The sequence below is a fragment of the Pleuronectes platessa genome, chromosome 13 (genome assembly GCF_947347685.1).
Source record: "Pleuronectes platessa chromosome 13, fPlePla1.1, whole genome shotgun sequence".
Lineage (NCBI taxonomy): Eukaryota > Metazoa > Chordata > Actinopteri > Pleuronectiformes > Pleuronectidae > Pleuronectes > Pleuronectes platessa.
Window position 1 is genome coordinate 5,531,405 of NC_070638.1, and position 22,785 is coordinate 5,554,189.

Genomic DNA, 22,785 nt, shown 5'->3' on the forward strand with positions numbered 1-22,785 from the left:
CTCTTATGTTTGCCATATAGTCACATAAATGCTTCCCTGTAAAAATCCAAGTAGAAAACTCTCAATTAATCTATATACATGAATGTGTTTTTATGTCTGCAGGTTTTTACTTGCCCTGTACAGGGAGAAGGCAACCAAGACAGGCAAGACGGCAAAAGCACTTTGGGATATCCTCAGGGTTTATGACTGCCAGGTAAGTTTAAGATGAATTTAGCTATTGGCACAATGTTGCTCATATATATTGTACAGACTTTACAGATTGGGCCATCTCTACTATGTGAGCCTGAGACAAGCTGAATTAACCTGAACTGTTTGTAGCCCACATTAGAAAAGCAGTGACAATATATTGAGAGAAAGGGAGAATGTATACTTTCACATGCTGTTACGTTTTCTAGCCAGTAGGAGGAGGTATCATCCATCTACCTAGCCCACTCTGTGTCGTTTTTTTTTACCTGTCTACATCCTGTCCGCCATTTTGCCGCTCAAGCTGAAGCATACTGTCTTGCTTTGCTCAGATCGTTATCAGATTTTTTGTGTAGATGTGTGAACCCTGTGACCTGTTGAAAGGTGCAGGGATTCATACGATTCAACGGTGAGTAGTACGACATCCGTAGCTGCTGATTAAGTTGAGAGTTATAGTAGATCTTGGAGCGGAAAATGTCCGCTAGCCGCTAAGCTAACGGCTATAACCTAAAATGCCACTGTCGTTCGCTAATAGCATTAGCAGAAAAAAAGTCCGCTAGCCGCTAAGCTAACGGCTATAATGTAAAACGCTACTGTCATTCGCTAATAGCGTTAGCATATAAGATCTGGGAAATAGTTGTGAGCTAACCACAATTCTGTCCTTTTATGTTAATTGTGTATTGTTATATGTGAATATCACAAGCTGCCTTGCTAGCTATGTTAGTATAGAGGTTATTTGGGCAGATTTGAAGCACTGCTTTATGTTTATTAACTCTTTTCCAATAGCTGTGGAGTTTCTACTCATTGAGCTTCAGTATTAGCATTTAGTCATTATGTGCCTTACATAAAAAACTAAAGGACTGATGTGTATGAATATATGTCTTAAGTCACATTAATTCTGTTTTCATATTAATAATTGAACTTTATAGTATTCTAATTTAATGTAGCATTGAGTTTGATCTAGAAGAATAGTTGTGTTGATACATTCAATATACATGTGTGACCTGTTTATAGGTCAGGTTTTTGATTTTGCCGAAACCTGACCTAGAATTCTCCGGTGTCAGAGAGGACATCGAAGAACCAAGATTCCAGTCAACTGGATGGCGAGCCAACCTATGATCCTTCAAAAGAAATTGGACTTCCACGTTCCTCACTCCACAGTGTGGTAGGACAGACCCTGTACAAAGACGGATTGAGCCCAACAACAACTTGACATTTAAGACTGGACTACAGACTTTTAATTGACTTTTATGTGCAGTCTTTTCTTATTTTATTTATTTCTGTTTATTATTTTGGGGGAATTTTATGCTGTATACTATTGTATTCTATTGCAGTTGTGTTTAAATATAAGTTCATTTAAAGAAATTGTGTTGTGTTAATTAGTGATGTGTCCTCCCGTGTCGAGGCTTCGAAGCGTGTGTCGAGTAATCGAGGATGATTTTTATGAAGCGCGTATCGAGGCTTGTGTTGATGACGTATGTGATGACGTTCGAAGCCTCGCGAGCCGGCCGAGCACGTCACTGATTCAGGAAAGGGTTCGCGGGTTTGGTGTGCAATTCAAAATAAAAGGAGCCGCGAAACGCAATGGATTCCCCCCCCACACTACTTGTCTTGGGACTTTATTGTGCGTTTGCTTGCAATATATTCTGAGTATTGCAGGGAGGAAAGGAATTTATTTCCTAACTTGTACAAACTTGCGGTATCTTTTCTTTGTACCCCAGCATCATCTGTGCGCTGTGAAATGATAGTTTCTAAAGCAGGCGAAATTATTTAAAAAAAAATTAATCCGCCTGAAACCCAGCACTGTTGAGAAGCTGTTGTTTTTAAATAAAAATAAATTAACTGTTATCCATTTTGTACGTGTACGTGTATTGGCATCACAAACATCATTAATTCGTTTATTCAATTCAAAGCTTCACACACCAAAGCCATGGTTTCATTATAATTACATTACATTTAATGTCCACTTGATGGCGCAGTAGAGCAAATGAAGCACCATGAAGCTTCGGCCCATGAGCGAACCAATTGGATGGAAAGCTTCAAAGCTTCATGAAGCTTCATCTCGCCATCACTAGTGTTAATCTCATTATTGATTCTCAAGTCCAGGGCTCCTACTTACCTAGAATCTCTGATCCTGGTCCACAATAACACTCATTCTAGTGTAACCAAGGGTTACATGTACTAACGTGTATTTTGTGTTTGATTCGTTTTTGATTTTATGAGGCAGTTATTTAAAAATGTGTGCACCGTGTCCACATAGTTCATCTGCTAAACACAACACAACAAGTGAACAGTAAGGACATCAGGGTTAAAGTGACCAGAACGATCATGATCTGACTGACACTATAGATTAATAACTAAATACAGGTGGTTATCAGTTTTTGTGAGCGACACAGACGGACACAGACTGCAGACAGAAGTGTTAGAAGTACTTTCCCTCGATTATCACACGTAGAGATTTTTTAAACTTCATTGTTGACGAAGAAGCTATGCCCTGTTTATCTCAGAAGATAAATATCATTTCTGCAGATTTTTATAAAAATCTAAAGTTTGAATCATTTATAATTACTTTTCCTTTTATTCAAGGAACAAGTGGATATTGCCATAAGCGCATTCTGACCCTTCGTGCACTCCCTGTGTACCTACAGGAGGATGGCTCACAATTCTTCCAGACCTTCTGTGTAAGTACTCAATTCACGCTCTGAAAATTGTATAGAAAACCAACTTGAATACCTCTTGCAGCATTTTAGCAATTCAAATGCACTAGATTTGTATTTTTTTGTTCATCTTAATTCAATGTGCAAGTTATTGTTGACTGTTATCATGCCTCCTATACATGAAGTAATATCTTTCAAGAAATTACCCAAGTGTAAGACATTAGGATACAATCCACACTCCTTGTTCATCCAAGAATGTATCCCTCAGTTTAGTTGAAGCAACCTCCCCCCCCCCCTCATCTGTCAGTAGACCCCCACCCTCACCTGTCGGTAGACCTCCTCACCCCCTCACTCATCGGTAGACCCCCCCACCTGTCGGTAGACCTCCTCCCTCCCTCACTTGTCGATAGACCCCCCCCCTCTCACCTGTCCGTAGACCTCCTCCCCCCCTCATCTGTTGGTAGACCTCCTCACCCCCTCACTCATCGGTATACCCCCCCCACCCCCCCACCTGTCGGTAGACCCCCCCCCCTCTCTCACTCATCGGTAGACCCCCCCCACCCCCCCACCTGTCGGTAGACCCCCCCCCTCTCACTCATCGGTAGACCCCCCCCCACCCCCCTCATCTGTCAGTAGACCCCACCCCCCCTCACCTGTCGGTAGACCTCCTCACCCCCTCACTCATCGGTAGACCCCCCCCCACCCCCCACCTGTCGGTAGACCTCCTCCCTCCCTCACTTGTCGATAGACCCCCCCCCCTCTCACCTGTCCGTAGACCTCCTCCCCCCCTCATCTGTTGGTAGACCTCCTCACCCCCTCATCTGTTGGTAGACCTCCTCACCCCCTCACTCATCGGTAGACCCCCCCTCTCACTTGTCGGTAGACCTCCTCCCTCCCTCACTTGTCGGTAGACCCCCCCTCTCACCCCAGCTCAGCTGGAACTTAGCAGAAAGCAAGCTGAGGACTGTGATCACAATCTGCAAGAGGAGTTATTAACAGTGATTCCTCAGGAAGAGGTAGAACCTTATTCACTGTGGCTATTTTTGGATCTGTCCTGACCAGCGGACTGGCTTACAACTGCCACCTTGACTGCCATTTTTTACTTCCTATCTCCTATCTCAACCCACCCCCCTTTTGAAAAAGACGAAACCTCCATCAAGGGTATTTATTGGAAATTCCAAGAAGTCCAGTTGGATAACATTTCCAATAATCTAATGTGTTGTGATTCAGTGCCATATATACATTTTTATTTAATGGTTTTATTTTTGTGGAAGATTGTTTTGCCGTTTCTGTTATATTCAATTTCTCTGTCTAATGTTGTGTAGATTGGGGCCTGTTATTAAATGAATGAATTGAATTTCCCGACCTTGATTATATCCACAAATCTTAATAAGTATCTGCAACGTTTTACTGCAAAGCAAAAGTTTGCTATGGTGTGTAATGGTTGAAATAAAGTCGCTTCCATACAAACACCTTCACTCCACTGTATTTAATGGTGAACCATCATTACAAGAATAAAAAACGGCAAAGTGGGAAAGAGCGACTGCATGTACCATCACTGTTAAGATCAAGAGCATAACATTTTATTGTACAAGTCAATATAATCTGGAAATTACTGCAGTAGAAACATTAGAACAAACCAGGTGAATCTGCAACATTAGTACAATCCATTTACCAAGAGTTGGGATTGTGGATGAAACCTGGATCAGTTCAAGTCAAGCAGTTCACTTGGACATTATTCAGTAAAATAAGTACACACCTAATGCACACATGAGGAAAACCCAAAACCTATTTGACTTTTACTATAATGCCTCAGTTATAACAATAAACAGAAAAACAAACTCTTCATCACTCCAATTTTAAAAGCATCAAAGGGAGACAAGACAAATCAGTTACACAAAATGTTCTGCAAGTTCTCGACCACAAGAAGTACAGGCCTTGCACCAGAGGATAAAAAATAATCTAAAGATTATTCATGAAGGGAGAGGTGCCTTCTCTGCTCCAGCTTTGGCTCCTAGATGTTGGACTGGTCCAGGTCCACTTTGGATGGGAGTGGCCCAGCCTCTTCCTCTGGCCCTGTGGAGGTGACGATCAGCAGGGAGGAAGCTGGATATGGAATCAGTTTCTGCTCCTTCATGAAGTCGCCATCACCATTGATGCTCAATTTCTGAGAGACAAAAATGGAAATGACTTAAATGTTGAAATACAAAATAGCAAGAAAATCTGCCTCAAAGCTTGTCTCTGAAACTTGGGCAGCTTTCAGAGACTAACAGTACCACTTCTTTGATATTGAGCGCCCCTGTCCTTTGACTATGTCTGCCCTTTATATATACAGTCTATGTGTGTGCCACAGCCCTTTGATGTTGTCCCCTCTCAATGACCAAACAAAGAAGAAGAACAAAGTGAAATGACTATGATTTATCTAAAGCAGCAACTGGTCAGCTAAACAGCAGTACGATTGTTACGAGCAGTGTGGTACAAGACAGTTTTAACGCTTAGAGATAACACACAATGCATAGCATTACCATGCCTGAGAGTGCAGACGCGTCCATGTTTGAGGAGAGCTGTGTCTGTGTTACCAATCCAGAGCTACATGAGAAGCTGGGTGAATTACAGCAGCTGGCGGGGAAACTGTGGACAGAAAACAAAAAACTGGTGGAAACAATGGATGATGGAAAGGAAATCTATCACTGCACTACCTACTGTGAGCTAACACAGAAGACAGCTGAACTTGAGGACCTATTTAAGATGCTGCAGACAAAGAAAGATGATGTACTTGCAAGAATGCTGACTCTGCAGGAAACCTGCAAGGGCAGTACCTGTCATGACCTTACGAAGAGGATGGCTGAATTTGAGAACCACGTTCAGATGCTGAATACGGACAACAGAAATCGGTTGGCAACACAACAGGAATACTACAACTACAGTACCTGTTTGAAGCTATCACAGAGGTTGGCTGAATATGAGAAGCAGACAGATACGCTGGAGACAATCAATGATACTCTGTATGTGGCAGTGCACGATCTGCAGGAGACAGAGGAAAGTCTGAGACATGAGGCTCAACAAGCAGAGATCCGGAATTGTGAACTTCAGAAAAAGAACGAACATCAACTGAAAGAGATTTCAAGATTGAGAGCAGAGTTAAATACTCTTAAGTCCCAATCAGATGATGCTAAGGAAGCCATCAAGGATAAATTTAAGAGAACACAGGAGCTGACTCGATCAACATATCTGATGGAGAATGAAAAGGCAGAAGTCAAAAAGTTGACCAAGGCACTGCAGAATAGAAAGGAACATGAAGAAGTCCTGAATCTGCAGAATAGAATCGTTTTGGCTGAACTGGCCCGACTTGAGTCACTGAGAGACAAACGATTCAAAGAGAACGAAGCGCTAAAGACAAGCGAGCGAAATCTTTTGTGCCAACTCCATCAAGCTGATTTGCTCATCCTCCATAGAGATGAGCTCATCACAAAGAAAAGCAGGGAAAATGATGACTGTCACAAAACCATAGAGGAGCAGCATTTACTCACAGAGGATGTGAAGAAATCAGCCCGTGATCTGAAGGACCAATTGGAGGAAGCTCAGCTGGAACTTAGCAGAAAGCAAGCTGAGGACTGTGATCACAATCTGCAAGAGGAGTTATTAACAGTGATTCCTCAGGAAGAGGTAGAGCCTTATTCACTGTGGCTGAAAGTATTTTTGTTTACTTTGATCATTGTTGTAGGTTTCCTTATTTTTGGATCTGTCCTGACCAGCGGACTGGCTTACAACTGCCACCTTGACTGCCATTTTTTACTTCCTATCTCCTATCTCAACCCACCCCCCTTTTGAAAAAGACAAAACCTCCATCAAGGGTATTTATTGGAAATTCCAAGAAGTCCAGTTGGATAACATTTCCAATAATCTAATGTGTTGTGATTCAGTGCCATATATACATTTTTATTTAATGGTTTTATTTTTGTGGAAGATTGTTTTGCCGTTTCTGTTATATTCAATTTCTCTGTCTAATGTTGGTTAGATTGGGGCCTGTTATTAAATGAATGAATTGAATTTCCCGACCTTGATTATATCCACAAATCTTAATAAGTCTCTGCAACGTTTTACTGCAAAGCAAAAGTTTGCTATGGTGTGTAATGGTTGAAATAAAGTCACACCCATACAAACACCTTCACTCCACTGTATTTAATGGTGAACCATCATTACAAGAATAAAAAACGGCAAAGTGGGAAAGAGCGACTGCATGTACCATCACTGTTAAGATCAAGAGCATAACATTTTATTGTACAAGTCAATATAATCTGGAAATTACTGCAGTAGAAACATTAGAACAAACCAGGTGAATCTGCAACATTAGTACAATCCATATTATCAAGAGTTGGGATTGTGGATGAAACCTGGATCAGTTCAAGTCAAGCAGTTCACTTGGACATTATTCAGTAAAATAAGTACAAACCTAATGCACACATGAGGAAAACCCAAAACCTATTTGACTTTTACTATAATGCCTCAGTTATAACAATAAACAGAAAAACAAACTCTTCATCACTCCAATTTTAAAAGCATCAAAGGGAGACAAGACAAATCAGTTACACAAAATGTTCTGCAAGTTCTCGACCACAAGAAGTACAGGCCTTGCACCAGAGGATAAAAAATAATCTAAAGATTATTCATGAAGGGAGAGGTGCCTTCTCTGCTCCAGCTTTGGCTCCTAGATGTTGGACTGGTCCAGGTCCACTTTGGATGGGAGTGGCCCAGCCTCTTCCTCTGGCCCTGTGGAGGTGACGATCAGCAGGGAGGAAGCTGGATATGGAATCAGTTTCTCCTCCTTCATGAAGTCGCCATCACCATTGATGCTCAATTTCTGAGAGACAAAAATGGAAATGACTTAAATGTTGAAATACAAAATAGCAAGAAAATCTGCCTCAAAGCTTGTCTCTGAAACTTGGGCAGCTTTCAGAGACTAACAGTACCACTTCTTTGATATTGAGCGCCCCTGTCCTTTGACTATGTCTGCCCTTTATATATACAGTCTATGTGTGTGCCACAGCCCTTTGATGTTGTCCCCTCTCAATGACCAAACAAAGAAGAAGAACAAAGTGAAATGACTATGATTTATCTAAAGCAGCAACTGGTCAGCTAAACAGCAGTACGATTGTTACGAGCAGTGTGGTACAAGACAGTTTTAACGCTTAGAGATAACACACAATGCATAGCATTACCATGCCTGAGAGTGCAGACGCGTCCATGTTTGAGGAGAGCTGTGTCTGTGTTACCAATCCAGAGCTCCATGAGAAGCTGGGTGAATTACAGCAGCTGGCGGGGAAACTGTGGACAGAAAACAAAAAACTGGTGGAAACAATGGATGATGGAAAGGAAATCTATCACTGCACTACCTACTGTGAGCTAACACAGAAGACAGCTGAACTTGAGGACCTATTTAAGATGCTGCAGACAAAGAAAGATGATGTACTTGCAAGAATGCTGACTCTGCAGGAAACCTGCAAGGGCAGTACCTGTCATGACCTTACGAAGAGGATGGCTGAATTTGAGAACCACGTTCAGATGCTGAATACGGACAACAGAAATCTGTTGGCAACACAACAGGAATACTACAACTACAGTACCTGTTTGAAGCTATCACAGAGGTTGGCTGAATATGAGAAGCAGACAGATACGCTGGAGACAATCAATGATACTCTGTATGTGGCAGTGCACGATCTGCAGGAGACAGAGGAAAGTCTGAGACATGAGGCTCAACAAGCAGAGATCAGGAATTGTGAACTTCAGAAAAAGAACGAACATCAACTGAAAGAGATTTCAAGATTGAGAGCAGAGTTAAATACTCTTAAGTCCCAATCAGATGATGCTAAGGAAGCCATCAAGGATAGAGTTAAGAGAACACAGGAGCTGACTCTATCAACATATCTGATGGAGAATGAAAAGGCAGAAGTCAAAAAGTTGACCGAGGCACTGCAGAAAAGAAAGGAACATGAAGAAGTCCTGAATCTGCAGAATAGAATCGTTATGGCTGAACTGGCCCGACTTGAGTCACTGAGAGACAAACGATTCAAAGAGAACGAAACGCTTAAGACAAGCGAGCGAAATCTTTTGTGCCAACTCCAGGAAGCTGATTTGCTCATCCTCCATAGAGATGAGCTCATCACAAAGAAAAGCAGGGAAAATGATGACTGTCACAAAACTATAGAGGAGCAGCATTTACTCACAGAGGATGTGAAGAAATCAGCCCGTGATCTGAAGGACCAATTGGAGGAAGCTCAGCTGGAACTTAGCAGAAAGCAAGCTGAGCACTGTGATCACAATCTGCAAGAGGAGTTATTAACAGTGATTCCTCAGGAAGAGGTAGAGCCTTATTCACTGTGGCTGAAAGTATTTTTGTTTACTTTGATCATTGTTGTAGGTTTCCTTATTTTTTGGATCTGTCCTGACCAGCGGACTGGCTTACAACTGCCACCTTGACTGCCATTTTTTACTTCCTATCTCCTATCTCAACCCACCCCCCTTTTGAAAAAGACAAAACCTCCATCAAGGGTATTTATTGCAAATTCCAAGAAGTCCAGTTGGATAACATTTCCAATAATCTAATGTGTTGTGATTCAGTGCCATATATACATTTTTATTTAATGGTTTTCATTTTTGTGGAAGATTGTTTTGCCGTTTCTGTTATATTCAATTTCTCTGTCTAATGTTGTGTAGATTGGGGCCTGTTATTAAATGAATGAATTGAATTTCCCGACCTTGATTATATCCACAAATCTTAATAAGTCTCTGCAACGTTTTACTGCAAAGCAAAAGTTTGCTATGGTGTGTAATGGTTGAAATAAAGTCACACCCATACAAACACCTTCACTCCACTGTATTTAATGGTGAACCATCATTACAAGAATAAAAAACGGCAAAGTGGGAAAGAGCGACTGCATGTACCATCACTGTTAAGATCAAGAGCATAACATTTTATTGTACAAGTCAATATAATCTGGAAATTACTGCAGTAGAAACATTAGAACAAACCAGGTGAATCTGCAACATTAGTACAATCCATATTACCAAGAGTTGGGATTGTGGATGAAACCTGGATCAGTTCAAGTCAAGCAGTTCACTTGGACATTATTCAGTAAAATAAGTACACACCTAATGCACACATGAGGAAATCCCAAAACCTATTTGACTTTTACGGTCATAATTTTACTATAATGCCTCAATTATAACAATAAACAGAAAAACAAACTCTTCATCACTCCAATTTTAAAAGCATCAAAGGGAGACAAGACAAATCCGTTACACAAAATGTTCTGCAAGTTCTCGACCACAAGAAGTACAGGCCTTGCACCAGAGGATAAAAAATAATCTAAAGATTATTGATGAAGGGAGAGGTGCCTTCTCTGCTCCAGCTTTGGCTCCTAGATGTTGGACTGGCCCAGGTCCACTTTGGATGGGAGTGGCCCAGCCTCTTCCTCTGGCCCTGTGGAGGTGACGATCAGCAGGGAGGAGGCTGGATATGGAATCAGTTTCTGCTCCTTCATGAAGTCGCCATCACCATTGATGCTCAATTTCTGAGAGACAAAAAAGTAAACTACTTAAATTTTGAAATACAAATAGCAAGAAAATCTGCCTCTAAGCTAGTCTCTGAAAGTGAGGCAGCTTTAGAGGCAATAGTATAAAACATTAACGCTGCTTTCTTAATATTTAGGAACAAGGCATACACCGCATTTGTATAGGAGCGATTCGGTCTCAAAGCTTTTTGATCCATTTAAACGGTCTAGAGCGTTTTCCACTGTATTTTTCTCCACCAAGGATTGGATATTCTCGGGTGCATTAGCAGCATTACATTAAAACCTCTGGACAGATTCCCTAGAAACGTGGTGGAAGGATGTGGTATCGGTCAGGGACAAAAGATACTCAGAATCAATTATTGTTCTGGATGAAGAAAGAAAAAAATCAAGTGTGCAATTTGGTGCAGATTCCAAAAAAATCCAGAGGTGGTGAATTTATATGTGGTTTCATAAAGGGGAATTTATGCTCTCTCCTGAGTGTCATTCGAGTTCTAGAGTTACAGTAATCACAGCCGGCAAAGAGGAAATCACAAATAAATAAAAAGTAACATCTGCAAAGGTAGTTCAACAGACTCAAAGAAAGAGACTGTTACAGACAGAGCTAGCCCGGCCATTTCCTCATTTCCTCTTTATGCTGAGCTAAACAGTCTCAGGCTATTTGTTCAAACTATTTAAACACCCTAACATTACGCAAACATTTGCGTGCCCAGATGAGTGTGCATGCTAACCACAGACTGCACAGAACTTACCTCAGCAGGTACATACTGGTCTACCGCAGTTGCTACAGTGGCACAGCAGATCCAGATCAGGACCAACACAGACAGGACCAGAGTTGTGGTCAGGATCCACCCTGGCAGCCACGGGTTCCTGACAAGGAAGTAAAAATCATTTGTTAGTGTGGTTCCACTGAAATGACTTCTTCTCCTCAGGCTCTATTGAGTAACCCTGTTCAGACCTGGTATACAAATCATTACAATTCGATACGTTTCATACACATTGATCCATTTGTGACCACAACCAAAACACATACTGCCACATATTGATTTTATAAATCTTTGAAATGGGTGAAATCTCGTTTCATTGTAGAGATGCACGAAGCCTAACGCTTGAGACAGATGTAATGAAACTGTTTACATTAAAAACCCAACTGACCTTGACAGACAGCTGAAGATGTTGTATTCAACATCGTAGCTGCGGTCGCCGCCGGGCATGTCTCTGTCCCTCTCCTGGATTAAAGTGCGATGGTACTCTTTGTAAAGTGGGCTGCTCAACGAAGGGGCTAGAAAAGGAGAAGTAAAAGTTACTTTCAAATCCAAAGCCATACAATTTGTTTTTTTCCTCCTTGATGATTAAAAAAAAAAAACTGTTTAGTGTTTAAAAGATGGTCTTTGTGTTGCAACTGTCAGAACATGCGTTATTTTTTCTTTCGTTTTAAAAAGACTCAGTGACTTTCTTAACCAGTTTATTGAGGTAGACTTCTAGAAAATACTCCTGGTGTATGCAAGACTGACAATTCAACATTAGTCATTATGTCACTCAAATTGTCCCCCCACCAAAGTAAATGTTGTTCTAAAACCAGTTCTATTCCACATCGGTGCAGCAACTCCGTGAACCAGCAAACATTTCCACCAGTATTGTAATCAAGGATGTGTCATAAGCAGAATGCTGTACACAATGGAGCTCATTCCAATCATTAGAATAACGCACCCAGTGATGTCCTCATTGGTTGCACTAGAAAAACCCACTTAAACGTGGCTCCAGCTGGAATACATTTTTAGTCTGTATGGATGTATTTTGTTTATTTATAACATTTCTTAAAAATAAGACAGGAACAGATATCACTAGCTTTACCCCTTAATTGAAATTGACGATAATTTGAAAGAAAGGCTTACGGCTCTTCTCTGGTTCCTCCTTAACTTCTTTTACCAGTTCAAGCTGGGAGAAAAACTTGACCTGTGGTTCAGTCTGTTAAACAAAGAACAAGAATGCATTACAATAGGTTTCTTCATTACATTTCCACAGTAACAGGATTAGGAGCGTTTGCGTCACAGACATGAGATTAAATCACCTCCACAATTTAGTTCTATACCTGGAAAATGACAACTCTGCCATCATCCGCCTGGAGGTAGAAGGTCCACGTGGAGGTGATGATGGTGTGAGCCTGGCTCATGACATCATCCCAAAAGCCTCTCACCAGAGTGAGGGGGTAGAGCATGTGAATCCTTGGCATCATGGCCTCCAGCTGAAAAACAACTACTGTGAATACTATTGTTTTCAAGGGGAGATCCATACAGATAGTATGCTGCTGCACTGTCTTCTCATATCACAACTAATTAGCATGACTTGCAACATTTCAATTTGGTCGTTTTTCACATTAGTGACCTCAGCCTTTCACCCGTATACCAACAATATGATATTACAAGAATATTATTCCACATTAATCCTCTTATTGTGAAATTTTACCTGCATACCTTTACATTCATATTATATTGTGGACTATTGTGAATGTACACCTATATGTATATCTTTTTATAGTTGTACTATATACAATGTAATGTGATTTGGTATACTATGGTCCATTTATATAGAGAAATATATGCACAGCATTTTATACTCCTTCTCTGTTCTTCTACATCTGCCTATATATATATATATATAAGGATAGTCCCATTACAACATCTCTTTATACTAATGAACAAATACAGTTGACATCCAAGAGCCACTGCACGTGACTCAAGTGTATTTCAATACAAAACTATTTCTGGGATGAAGTGTACATTGTGTACAAATTCTGTATTCTCCAGTTTCACTATTATGCCTTCTCCAATTCTCTTGTTTACCTCATTCTGACTTGTGCGCTGCTGTGACAAATGACTTTGTGAACGTGTGTGATCAATAGAATGTTCTCTCTTGCACAATGTCTGATACTCGTACCTGCTCGTGCCGCTGCTCTGCAAAGGGAAGCTGACTCTGACAGCCCAGGTTGCATGCATACTGCTCATCAGACTGTGTGTAGGCTTCTCGACAGGCTGCAGGAGTAGAAGGTGCACAAGTGATGAGAAGGGACAGATGGTGAAACAGGATTACAGACAACGGGTGATTAGGAGCAAGCCTCCTTATAATTATAATTATGTTCTGGAGTGTGTACACATCAGGCTCATGGGGTGTATGTTTTGAAAGTGTGTGTTGACAGTGGGAGCCCACGGGCCTGACAGGTCACGTGTGGTGGGATTGAGTGGTGCGTGGCTCACTGGATTCACACTCGGATTTGGTCTGATTCAGATCCTCGGTGTCACGGACGAACTGGCATATGGAGAAGAGACGGCAGCCTCGGTGACAGGCGTAGAGTTCCTCCTCCTGCAAAACAAGAGCACGGGGGCGAGGTGAGCCCGGAAGCCTCGGGTAAACACGGAGCAGCTCCACATTCGACGCTCCTCGCAAACAAAACAAACAAACAGCTCGTTCTTTAAAAAACAAACAAACAATGAGCCACGCAGGCCCGCGCAGGCTAGCTGCGGCTAGCGGCGAGAAGCGGGTTTGACAACACTCACCCGCGGGTACGTGTGCAGGCTGTACGTCAGCTCGCACGACCGGTGGCAGGACGCGCTGTTTCCCAGGACGCTCTCGAACACGTCCGCCGTCGCAGACGCGCTGGACAGGAGCGCGAGGAGTCCGGAGACGCACACAAAGCAGGACACGCTCCCCATCTTGTCCCTGAAAACCTAAACAAACACGGAGTAGCACTTCCGCCTATTTAATCGCTCCTTCGTCTCGCGAGACTCCGCAAGGTTCGCGTTTGGCTGTGTTTGAGTGCTCCTCGTAAATTCATCGATTTAACACTCACACATGGGGGGCTGCGATCGAATAGTCCAATTTGCTCAGGATCCTTCCTAAGTGAAGGATTCTCTGAAGGGTGAAGAAATGAGCCTCATTGCGTCCTAACTTATCTCATTCAAGGTAGGAAACATCGGACCATCCTTTGGGAAAGTGCTCCATGTCCCATAAGTCTTTACAGCACAACCTTGTCGTTGCATCTGATGTAAACATAAAAAGCTGAACATCTATCTTACTGTTTTCCCGACAGCACTTGAATGCAACATTAGCCTCCTGTGTTTACTATAGCATCTGAGCCGCTGTTAGCTGATAGCGTTCAGGTGTTAGCTGTTAGCCAAACAGAATATTGTTCACCCTCTCAGCTAGAAGAGCGAACATGATCCAAGCGTCTGAAACCTTTAATTTTCAATGACAGCGTTAGCTCGGTGCCGCTAACAGCTGGGTTAGCATCTTCTAGCTTGAACTAAGCACTGAGCCAGTCTTTGCTGTCTCTCAAGATGGACAAGTTCGTGGTGAAGCTTCCCAGAGGAGGACCAGCTGCTAAATCCAAAAGCAACGAGAAGGTTTACAAACAAACCACCATCGAGTCTCTGAGGGTGAGTGAAATAATCAGTTGAACCAGTGACAGGAGACTGGTTTAAACTAAAGGAGACTGGTTTATTTTATCGTGTTAACTGACTGTGTGTCCCACAGAGGGTTGTTGTGATTGAGGACATCATGAGATACAAAGCCATGTTGGAGCTTCCTGAGCAGAGCAAAGACAACCTGCTGACGGCCCTGACCGAGCTGGGCAAGAAGATCCCGTCCACTCAGGTGCTCCGGTCCACGAAAATAGGTGAGAATGAAGAGATCCACATGTCCCTGGGTTTGGTTGATTATATATTACATTCATATATCACCCTTTACAACATACACTTTCTTACAATGCTCTAAGACAATGCACATGTGTGTCTAACCAGGAATGTTAGACACACATAATGAATCACAAAAAGTAAAACCAGTGTTCTAAGGTTGGTACACTTTCCAATACCAACATATTGGCCAAATATCTGCTTATCTATAAAACATAAAGAAACATACAAACAAATGGATAAATATAGATCTTGGATTTGTTAAATAATTTAACATGTAAAACATAAACACAAATACACATCTGTGCTGCACTGTTTATTCTATAAGAGGACGCTGCTCTCAGTAGAGCACTGAACTCCAGATAATCTCCTGAAGTTCTCGGAAGGGGATGCATGTGAGAACCAACACGTCCAAGTGTTGGGTAACAGCCAAAAAGAGTCTCGACCTAATTGTGTGTGGACCTTCTCCACAGTGCACGGCTGAAAACGGCTTAAAATATTTGCATATTAGCAAACATAAACACTGATATAAATTTATCTGTGAAATGCTCATATCAGATTAAAGATATGTCGTCCGGGCTCTGTTATATATTTTGTATTTCCTGTTTTCTGAGTCAATTTAAACCCATGTAATTAACAGTCAGTTAATTCCACTGCTCTGTTACGGCTCAGCTTTTTTAAATGTTTGCCTCATACATGCCAGACCTTTTATATTAGCACCAAATGAAAATCTGTCTCCTCTAAGGTCACACTGTGAACAAAATGCGAAAGCATCTGGACCCTGAGGTGAGTTCAATGGCAGCAAAGGTCTACACCGACTGGAGGACGTTCGTCCAGGAGAATTCCAATAAGCCGTCTATTGAGGTGCGCTCCGACAAGCATTCCGAAGGACTCCGGAGCAACGCCAGAAGACTAATGTCTGAGGCCCTGGAGGTCAAGGTGAGGAAGAGCAGCTCAGGACAAGCATTCGTGTTCAACTCCTTTCTATTCCACTGCTCATCTGTAATCTACATCATGTACAGACTACAAAACCTAGCTCGAGTCACATTTAGTTTTCTTTCTTTTTGTTGGCCGTCAGAGGTAATATCACAACAAACGCATGCAAATTGCAACTTTTCCTTTCGTATAAGAAAACTTCTTAAACTCTATAAAATAAGATCCAGTACTTCTGTATTTATCACTGTTTAAGACTCAGTAGAGTTAAAGTTGAATCTAGGCTTTTCTCCTATTGCAACTCAAATCATCCCCTTTTTTCATATCACTTATTTGATTTCTAAAAACACATTTGCTTTGTAGCTATTTGATCAATGGCAGATTCAGAAACATGCATATGAAGGTAAAGGTAACTGTTAAAGTAATGTTTGTGTTCTCTTCTCATATCTCTGGCTCTCAGGAGGATTCGGGTCTTATAGACGTCATGGAGAGAGAGGTGTTTCACCGGAGCTCCCGGTTGGTCAGCGGTTCATACAGACGGACTGTTCGAGCGCTGGTGTTTGCCTTCAAGCACAACCCTGAGACCCGAGCTCAAGTGAAGGACAACACATTATCAGTTAACCAGGTGGTTTCCAAATACAAGAAATAGCTGAAGAAGAACAAGGCTTTGCCGCTGACTGCATATCAGAGACTTCTGGTTTTTTATTTAATTTTTCTTTATTTTCTGCAAAGGAAATACAAAATATTTGTACATTGTGTGGCACATACTCCTGAACTGTTGTTGAACTTTGCATGAGTCATTATCAAGAAAATACATTTTATTGTTGGTGATGATGATAATGTTGAATCTATCGTGATCATGTACGATAGATGCTTTGTTTTTATACTGTTTTCGACCCTTTTTTATATAAAATATGATTTTAAATATAACAGCTTCATCATTGGAGTCCTTTCTTGAGCTGAATAAGACTATATGTACATTATATATAATACTACAGCAACACCAGCCAAACAATAGCTATCACCATGAGGATAACAGCCAGAACGCAGATGCTGATGAAGACGATATCGCTCAAATCGTGAGGCTCGGTGGTCTGATGCCCTGGGTGGTCGCTGCCGCTGTGGTCAGTTTGCAGGGCCTGCTCCTCCAGACGTCGCTCCTCTGCCGTGATGAGGGACACTGATGCTATCTTCCTCAGGGCGTCGCACTGCACCTTGTACTCCTGCAGGTTCTGCTGCTTCCCGTCAGAGAAGTCGATGTAGAGCTTGTTCACCAGCACGGTGATGTTCTGGTGTTTCTGCACGGGATCAGGAGTTAGAGTGTAAACACAACACTGTCATTGTCTTAACCTGCTACAGGGTGAATCATTGCTTATGATGATGAGATTGTGGCTCGTCACCTGGCCGGCCGTACCACAGTTGACAAACTGAGCGAGTATCTTATAGGAGGTGGCCGTTAACTGGGCGGCACAGGTCGGGTTTCCCAGGTAGATTCTCTCACGGTCCAGCTGAGGTAAGGACTGCTGGGGTATCAAAATGGTGAATTCTGATCTTGTGCAGCTAACGTTTACCGGGACCACTGATTGCAGAAAAAAAAGACAGTTTACTTTTTTTAAGATCAGCATGGGAAAGTGTATTTTGTAGAGATGATCATTTAGAACTTCAGACATTAGTAGGGATAATGATGTAAATCGCAAACGCTGACAATTTGATATTGTGCTTAAAGGGATAGTTCACCCAAAAATTCAACTTTACTCCCCATACACTCAAGACAATGCCGATGGAGGAGTGGGTGAAGTGTTTGTGTGTGAACATGGATAATAGCCGATATTTAGGCTAAAAATATGAGTCAAATTTAAATGTGGGGGTTTCGGGACACTTGGATGACACCTCAGGAGCAGCAGAGTCGGTCACCATTTACTTCAATTGTATTGGATTTGGCTGCATTGCTGTTTACCCCTGGAGGACTCACACCCCTCTATCGGCATAGTGGTGATTAGATAACGAATGCATTTTAATTTCTGGGTGAGCTATCCCTTTGCTCCAGTAATACCTCCAAGATAAGAAGCCGTGAACCCTCTGTGAGCTTCATTCCTGTCTGTGCTCAGCACCACCAGCATCTTGTTACTCTTGGAGATGAGAGAGGGAGGATGCTCTCGGCCACACCAGCGTCCCAGCAGGGCGTCGGTCTGACTGTCCCCGTCGTAAACAGCCACAGAGTCATAGTCGCACTCGTCCGACAGACAGTTGCGATCCTCCAGGTCCATCACGGGGAAGAAGAGCTTGATGCGATATCCAGCCGCCAGAGTGACGCTCCAGTGGCAGTTGATGTTGTTCGGGTAGATGTTGGGGAAGTGGGGGCTGCTGAAGTTGCCGCTTACAGCTGAAAGGAATTGCTGGCATTCGCCTGGGAAAGGTACAGTAGATCAGACAAGTTAGCCAACTCTTTCAATTTGTAATAGTCTGCTGCACAGTGCTCAGTTCAGTTCCCTTCTTGCCAAGAGGTAGATGAGAAGATCGATACAACTTTCAGGTGTAACAAATGTGAAGCGACAGCCTACATCCTATTAGTTTATCTCAGCAGAGAGACTGGACATAAAGGAAACAGCTCATCCTGGTCACTGTGCTCGGCCGAGATCTAGGGAAGTGGCTGAATGTCCCTTGTTAACAAGTAACACTCTTGAATGTTTCAGATTAGACTAAACATAAATACATTTGAGATTTTAGTCAGATGCCTCAGGACCACACCACAGAATGGAAACCGATATGACTGCTCCCCAAAAGTGAAGCCTAAGCATCTGAATCGCCTCCTGGTGGCTGCCTGCAGCACTGGTCACAAACCCTGTCTCCTCCATGTTAACAGAGGGAATATGGGCAAAGCTAAAAAGTCAAAATAAACATGAAACACATGGTTCTCACAGATGGTTTCTGTCAGTTTAGGTAGTTCTTATCATATTGATGTATATCCACGTGCTTAATTCCCCCTGTAAGTTTATTATGTGTCTATCAGTGGAAGCTGGATACGATCACCACTGTGCAGACTCTGGCAACAGAAGTGTTTAAGTTCCCTTGTGCTTTAGTCAAATTAAATTCCCCCAGAAAAGTCTTTGCTGTTCTACAGATCTATAGCTTGTTCTATGGCTTTCATTCTTAATGTTCTCCTCTGAGCGGCTGAATGAATCAGACCTTCGTCAATACATGTTGCTTTGTTTAAACTTCCAAGTCTGGCAAAGTTCCTCACATTGTTTGGAACTGACCAAAGTCCTCTTTTAATTGCCGTCTCTTGCAGTTACATAAAAAAAAAGGCGGTACATTGGTGTGAAGAGTTGATTACCGTGGTACCTGAGTAATAGTACGCCTTGAACCCTCGCCCCCCTATGTTGAAGTCAGACTTGAAGACCACTAGAAGCTGGTTGGAGGTGGTGACTATGTTGGGAGGTTTATCTGCACCGCAGAATTTGCCCAGGAGCCGATGGGTGACCGTCGGGCCGTCAAACAGGGCGACAAAGTCAAAATTGCATCCCTCGTTGTTTTCCAGCTGAAAGTCCAGGAAGACGAAGGTGACCACACTGGTGTTGGACACGTGGATGGTCCAAGAGCAGTCGGCGTTGTTGCTGTACTCCTCAGGGTAGCCTGGACTGGAGATTACACCGGATAGGCCAGTGAGGACTCCACCACACATGTCTGGAGACAATAGAAGACAAACTCACATACAGGAGACTCCAAGGAGGACACTACTGGTAAAGTGAAAGAATTTGGTTTATGAGGCGGGACGGACGACAATAAGTATTTACATGTAACATTGGTAGAACACTGGTGACTTAGTTTTCTGTATCTATTTATATGGTTTAGCAACAGAGTTTGTCCCCAGGGGATGAACCATAATGCCACCATGAGATTGTTAGCTGTGGTTCCGAGTGTCTATTCTAACGACCATGACATTTAGTTCATATGTATTCATGGTCCCTGGAGGATGTTCTAATGATTTGATGGTAATTTGGACACCTATCCTCTGTGGATACTTCCTGGTTTTGGGGTTGTGCATGTTTGCCCTGTCCCTGCTCTGTTTGTCCTCGTTGGCAGTATCCTGCTGGTTGGGCGTGGTCTCCGGTTCCCCCCCCCCACCAACTCTTCATCCTATCATCTGGCTCACCTGCTTTTGTTTACAAGGACGGGTTTGTTCACCTCTTCTCTGCCAGGGCGTGGATTTACCTTAGTGGTATTCATACTTTGGGGCGACTCAGCTTGTTCCCAGCCTGATGTTTGTATGCCGGTCTGCCTGAGGCCTGACCTCTGTTCTCTGTCTGACCCTCAGTAATCCCCTGCACTCAGCCGGCTCCACAGCCACACAGCCCCTGCTCCCCCTCTGCAAACAACCTTCACCTGGACGCAACTCTGGACTCCTTGCCCCACGTCACCCGGCTTTATTATTATTTCATTGTATTATTGATTGGCTTCCCTGACTTGCACAATTTTGTTCAGCACGTCCTGGTGCTGTTGATTCAATCTTCTGGTTTTACCTGCTCTGGGCCTGGACTTGAGTGATCGGCTGTAGTAACTTATATCCTCCGACCTTTAACGAGTGCTGTCATTAGGTCATAATTAATGTTTTTGCCTATGACCAAATTCCTTCAGCTAATGCTATTTTAGATGCTAATACAATAAACCAAGATGAAAATGATAAACCATGCAGCTAACCATCATCATGCTATTCTTTTCATTAGGAGCATGATGATATTGTGTGACTTTATATTAAAAAAGAGCTTAAAATGTGGCCCTCGATTCTTTCTCATGTTTCTGTATAATGTTTTGTTGAGACCTCTATTGAGGTTTAAGGTCGAGCCTTGAAGTATGCTATTCCTTCTAGGCCAGAAAAAGTCGGATCAAGATTCCGTCAGTTCACTTGATGTCATATTGCATCAAACCTTCTGACAAGTTACCCTTTCTGTAGCCGACTCTGAAGCCGCTGTGGGACACGTGCCGGTCCGAATGGAAGATGATGGACATGACATTCCACGAAGAGGTGAACTGAGGTGGGGAGATGTCCCCACAAAATGTCCCCAGAAGGTTCCCCTGGTCCTCGGATATGCCATTGTAGATTCTGATGTAGTCGTAAGCGCAGTTGGCGTGGTACTCCAGATCGAAGTGATGAAAGGTGAGGAGGACGGAGGAGCCCTCGGCCACCACTATCAGCCAGGAGCAGTCAGTGTTGAAGGGGTACGGGCCTGGGAAGTTTGGGCTGGAGATGTTGCCGTATGGAGCCGCCAGGACTCCTCCACATTTGACACCTTATAATGAAAAAAGGGTTTCAGCACAGAGTAAAGATATTAAACCAGGGTTATTGCACTTATCAGTTTCAGTTTTCCTGCAACCTATAGAACCTCTGTACGTGTGATACAAGCTGAAATCTGATCAACTGAGGTCCAACTCTGCCTGCAGGATAAATCACTCCCTTCAAGTTTCAGCTTTGCTCCATCAAGATAACAAATAAGAAACTCACCTTTTATAGAATCCGCCCGCTCCGCGACCAGCAGCAAATGAACGAGCAAAGCCACCCTGTGACTCATGTTGTTGTTATTGTTGATTCTGCTTTTGTGTCACGCCTCAGCCACGCTACCGCACAACGACAGAGCACAGCAGTGTCAGAGCGGAACAGGCAGCCCTGAGACATCAGTGGCGGTGCCTGCAGAGGTAACGGCACTTTGAAAAATTCATTCAAAGCCCGAACGAGGAACCTGACACCCGCCCGGGCCGCGCTCTGCCCCTCTCCGCTAAATTTTAATGACTGATATCCAATGAGCATGAGTGGCTTGTCAGGACACCGGTCAGAGAGATGCTTATGCATTTTTAATGATGCGTGGCCTCACACAACGCACAGACACAACACTAACACACACCCTGAACACCAGCTGTGAGTGGACTTGATAAATGATACGAGCAAGAGGACGGCCATATTTGTTGCCAGTACAAATGGCTTCATTAGAGCAACGTGATGGAGAGAAGACCCCTCAGCCTTTAATGCTGTGGATTGTGCAAAGCACGACACATCAATATCTTACTGCATCGATGAGGAAATAAACAGGCCCGGCTCGATCTGTCCAGACTGAGAACAATGAAATCAGAACTATCTCCCTTCATTATAACATGAAATGCTTCATCGCTCAGCTGCTATACCAGGAATATGGCACAGTCAATACATCTTACAAGTACAAAAAAAGCTGGATTTTAACTATTAAATTTCTAAAGCATAGGCAGTAAGTGGACCTTGAAAATGTTGTTGTCATATATCATTATTTGCAGAAGTCAGTGTGGGCAGCATGGTGGAACAGGTGGTGCTTCAATGCCACTGTGCACCACCTTCAACTCCATAGTCCAAAGAAACACAGACTGGTGTTACGTTGATCGGAGGCTCTAATTAACTGGGAATGTGAACGGTTGTTTCACCTTCAGGCTCTGACCAGTGACCACTGGGGAGAAACCTGCCATGACTGTGGCCGGAGTTGTGGTGTACGACAACTCTCCATCTGGCCCGTGTTCCTTCAAGACCGTCTTCACCGAGCATGTCAGCGATTAGTGCTGCAGGGCTCGGCTCCAGTTCCCCCCCCTGTGACCCTTCAAGGTTAAGGGGTGTAAATAAGGGAATGGATGGATGGAGATAATGTCCTCAAATTCCATTTAATGCAATTTATATCAACACCACAAGGGAACAATAGTCCATTAAAAGCAACCACCTTGCATTTTCATATTACTATAATT

The 22,785-nt window shown here is 43.0% G+C and overlaps 3 protein-coding genes and 1 long non-coding RNA gene across 5 annotated transcripts; 2 read left to right on the forward strand and 2 right to left on the reverse strand.

Annotated features, from left to right (window-relative positions):
- Positions 1–465: 465 nt before the first annotated feature.
- LOC128454918 (uncharacterized) lies at positions 466–2,882 on the forward strand. Its single transcript, XR_008341659.1, has 3 exons — positions 466–592; positions 1,198–1,348; positions 2,770–2,882. It is a non-coding gene; the product is annotated as an uncharacterized LOC128454918 (long non-coding RNA).
- A 1,432-nt stretch (positions 2,883–4,314) lies between these two features.
- Positions 4,315–14,141, reverse strand: tmem59 (transmembrane protein 59). Of its 2 annotated transcripts, none has more exons than XM_053438200.1 (8): positions 13,963–14,141; positions 13,663–13,768; positions 13,346–13,440; positions 12,501–12,653; positions 12,304–12,376; positions 11,564–11,690; positions 11,161–11,278; positions 4,315–5,007 (listed from the first exon to the last, which is right to left on the reverse strand). In XM_053438200.1, exons 1-8 carry the CDS (start codon positions 14,116–14,118, stop codon positions 4,855–4,857), a joined length of 981 nt encoding a protein of 326 aa, XP_053294175.1. In that variant the 5' UTR covers positions 14,119–14,141; the 3' UTR covers positions 4,315–4,854. The 2 variants fall into 2 exon arrangements, with proteins under 2 accessions (XP_053294175.1, XP_053294174.1); XM_053438199.1 differs by lacking the exon at positions 4,315–5,007 and adding an exon at positions 9,704–10,411 and having other exon boundaries at positions 13,963–14,133.
- Positions 14,142–14,490: 349 nt separating this feature from the next.
- Positions 14,491–16,965, forward strand: tceanc2 (transcription elongation factor A (SII) N-terminal and central domain containing 2). The gene is made up of 4 exons (XM_053438201.1): positions 14,491–14,841; positions 14,939–15,080; positions 15,842–16,035; positions 16,490–16,965. Exons 1-4 carry the CDS (start codon positions 14,743–14,745, stop codon positions 16,676–16,678), a joined length of 624 nt encoding a protein of 207 aa, XP_053294176.1. The 5' UTR covers positions 14,491–14,742; the 3' UTR covers positions 16,679–16,965.
- A 56-nt stretch (positions 16,966–17,021) lies between these two features.
- cdcp2 (CUB domain containing protein 2) lies at positions 17,022–21,596 on the reverse strand. The gene is made up of 6 exons (XM_053438198.1): positions 21,530–21,596; positions 20,970–21,317; positions 19,372–19,713; positions 18,083–18,436; positions 17,430–17,608; positions 17,022–17,327 (listed from the first exon to the last, which is right to left on the reverse strand). Exons 1-6 carry the CDS (start codon positions 21,594–21,596, stop codon positions 17,022–17,024), a joined length of 1,596 nt encoding a protein of 531 aa, XP_053294173.1.
- Between the last annotated feature and the right edge of the window lie 1,189 nt (positions 21,597–22,785).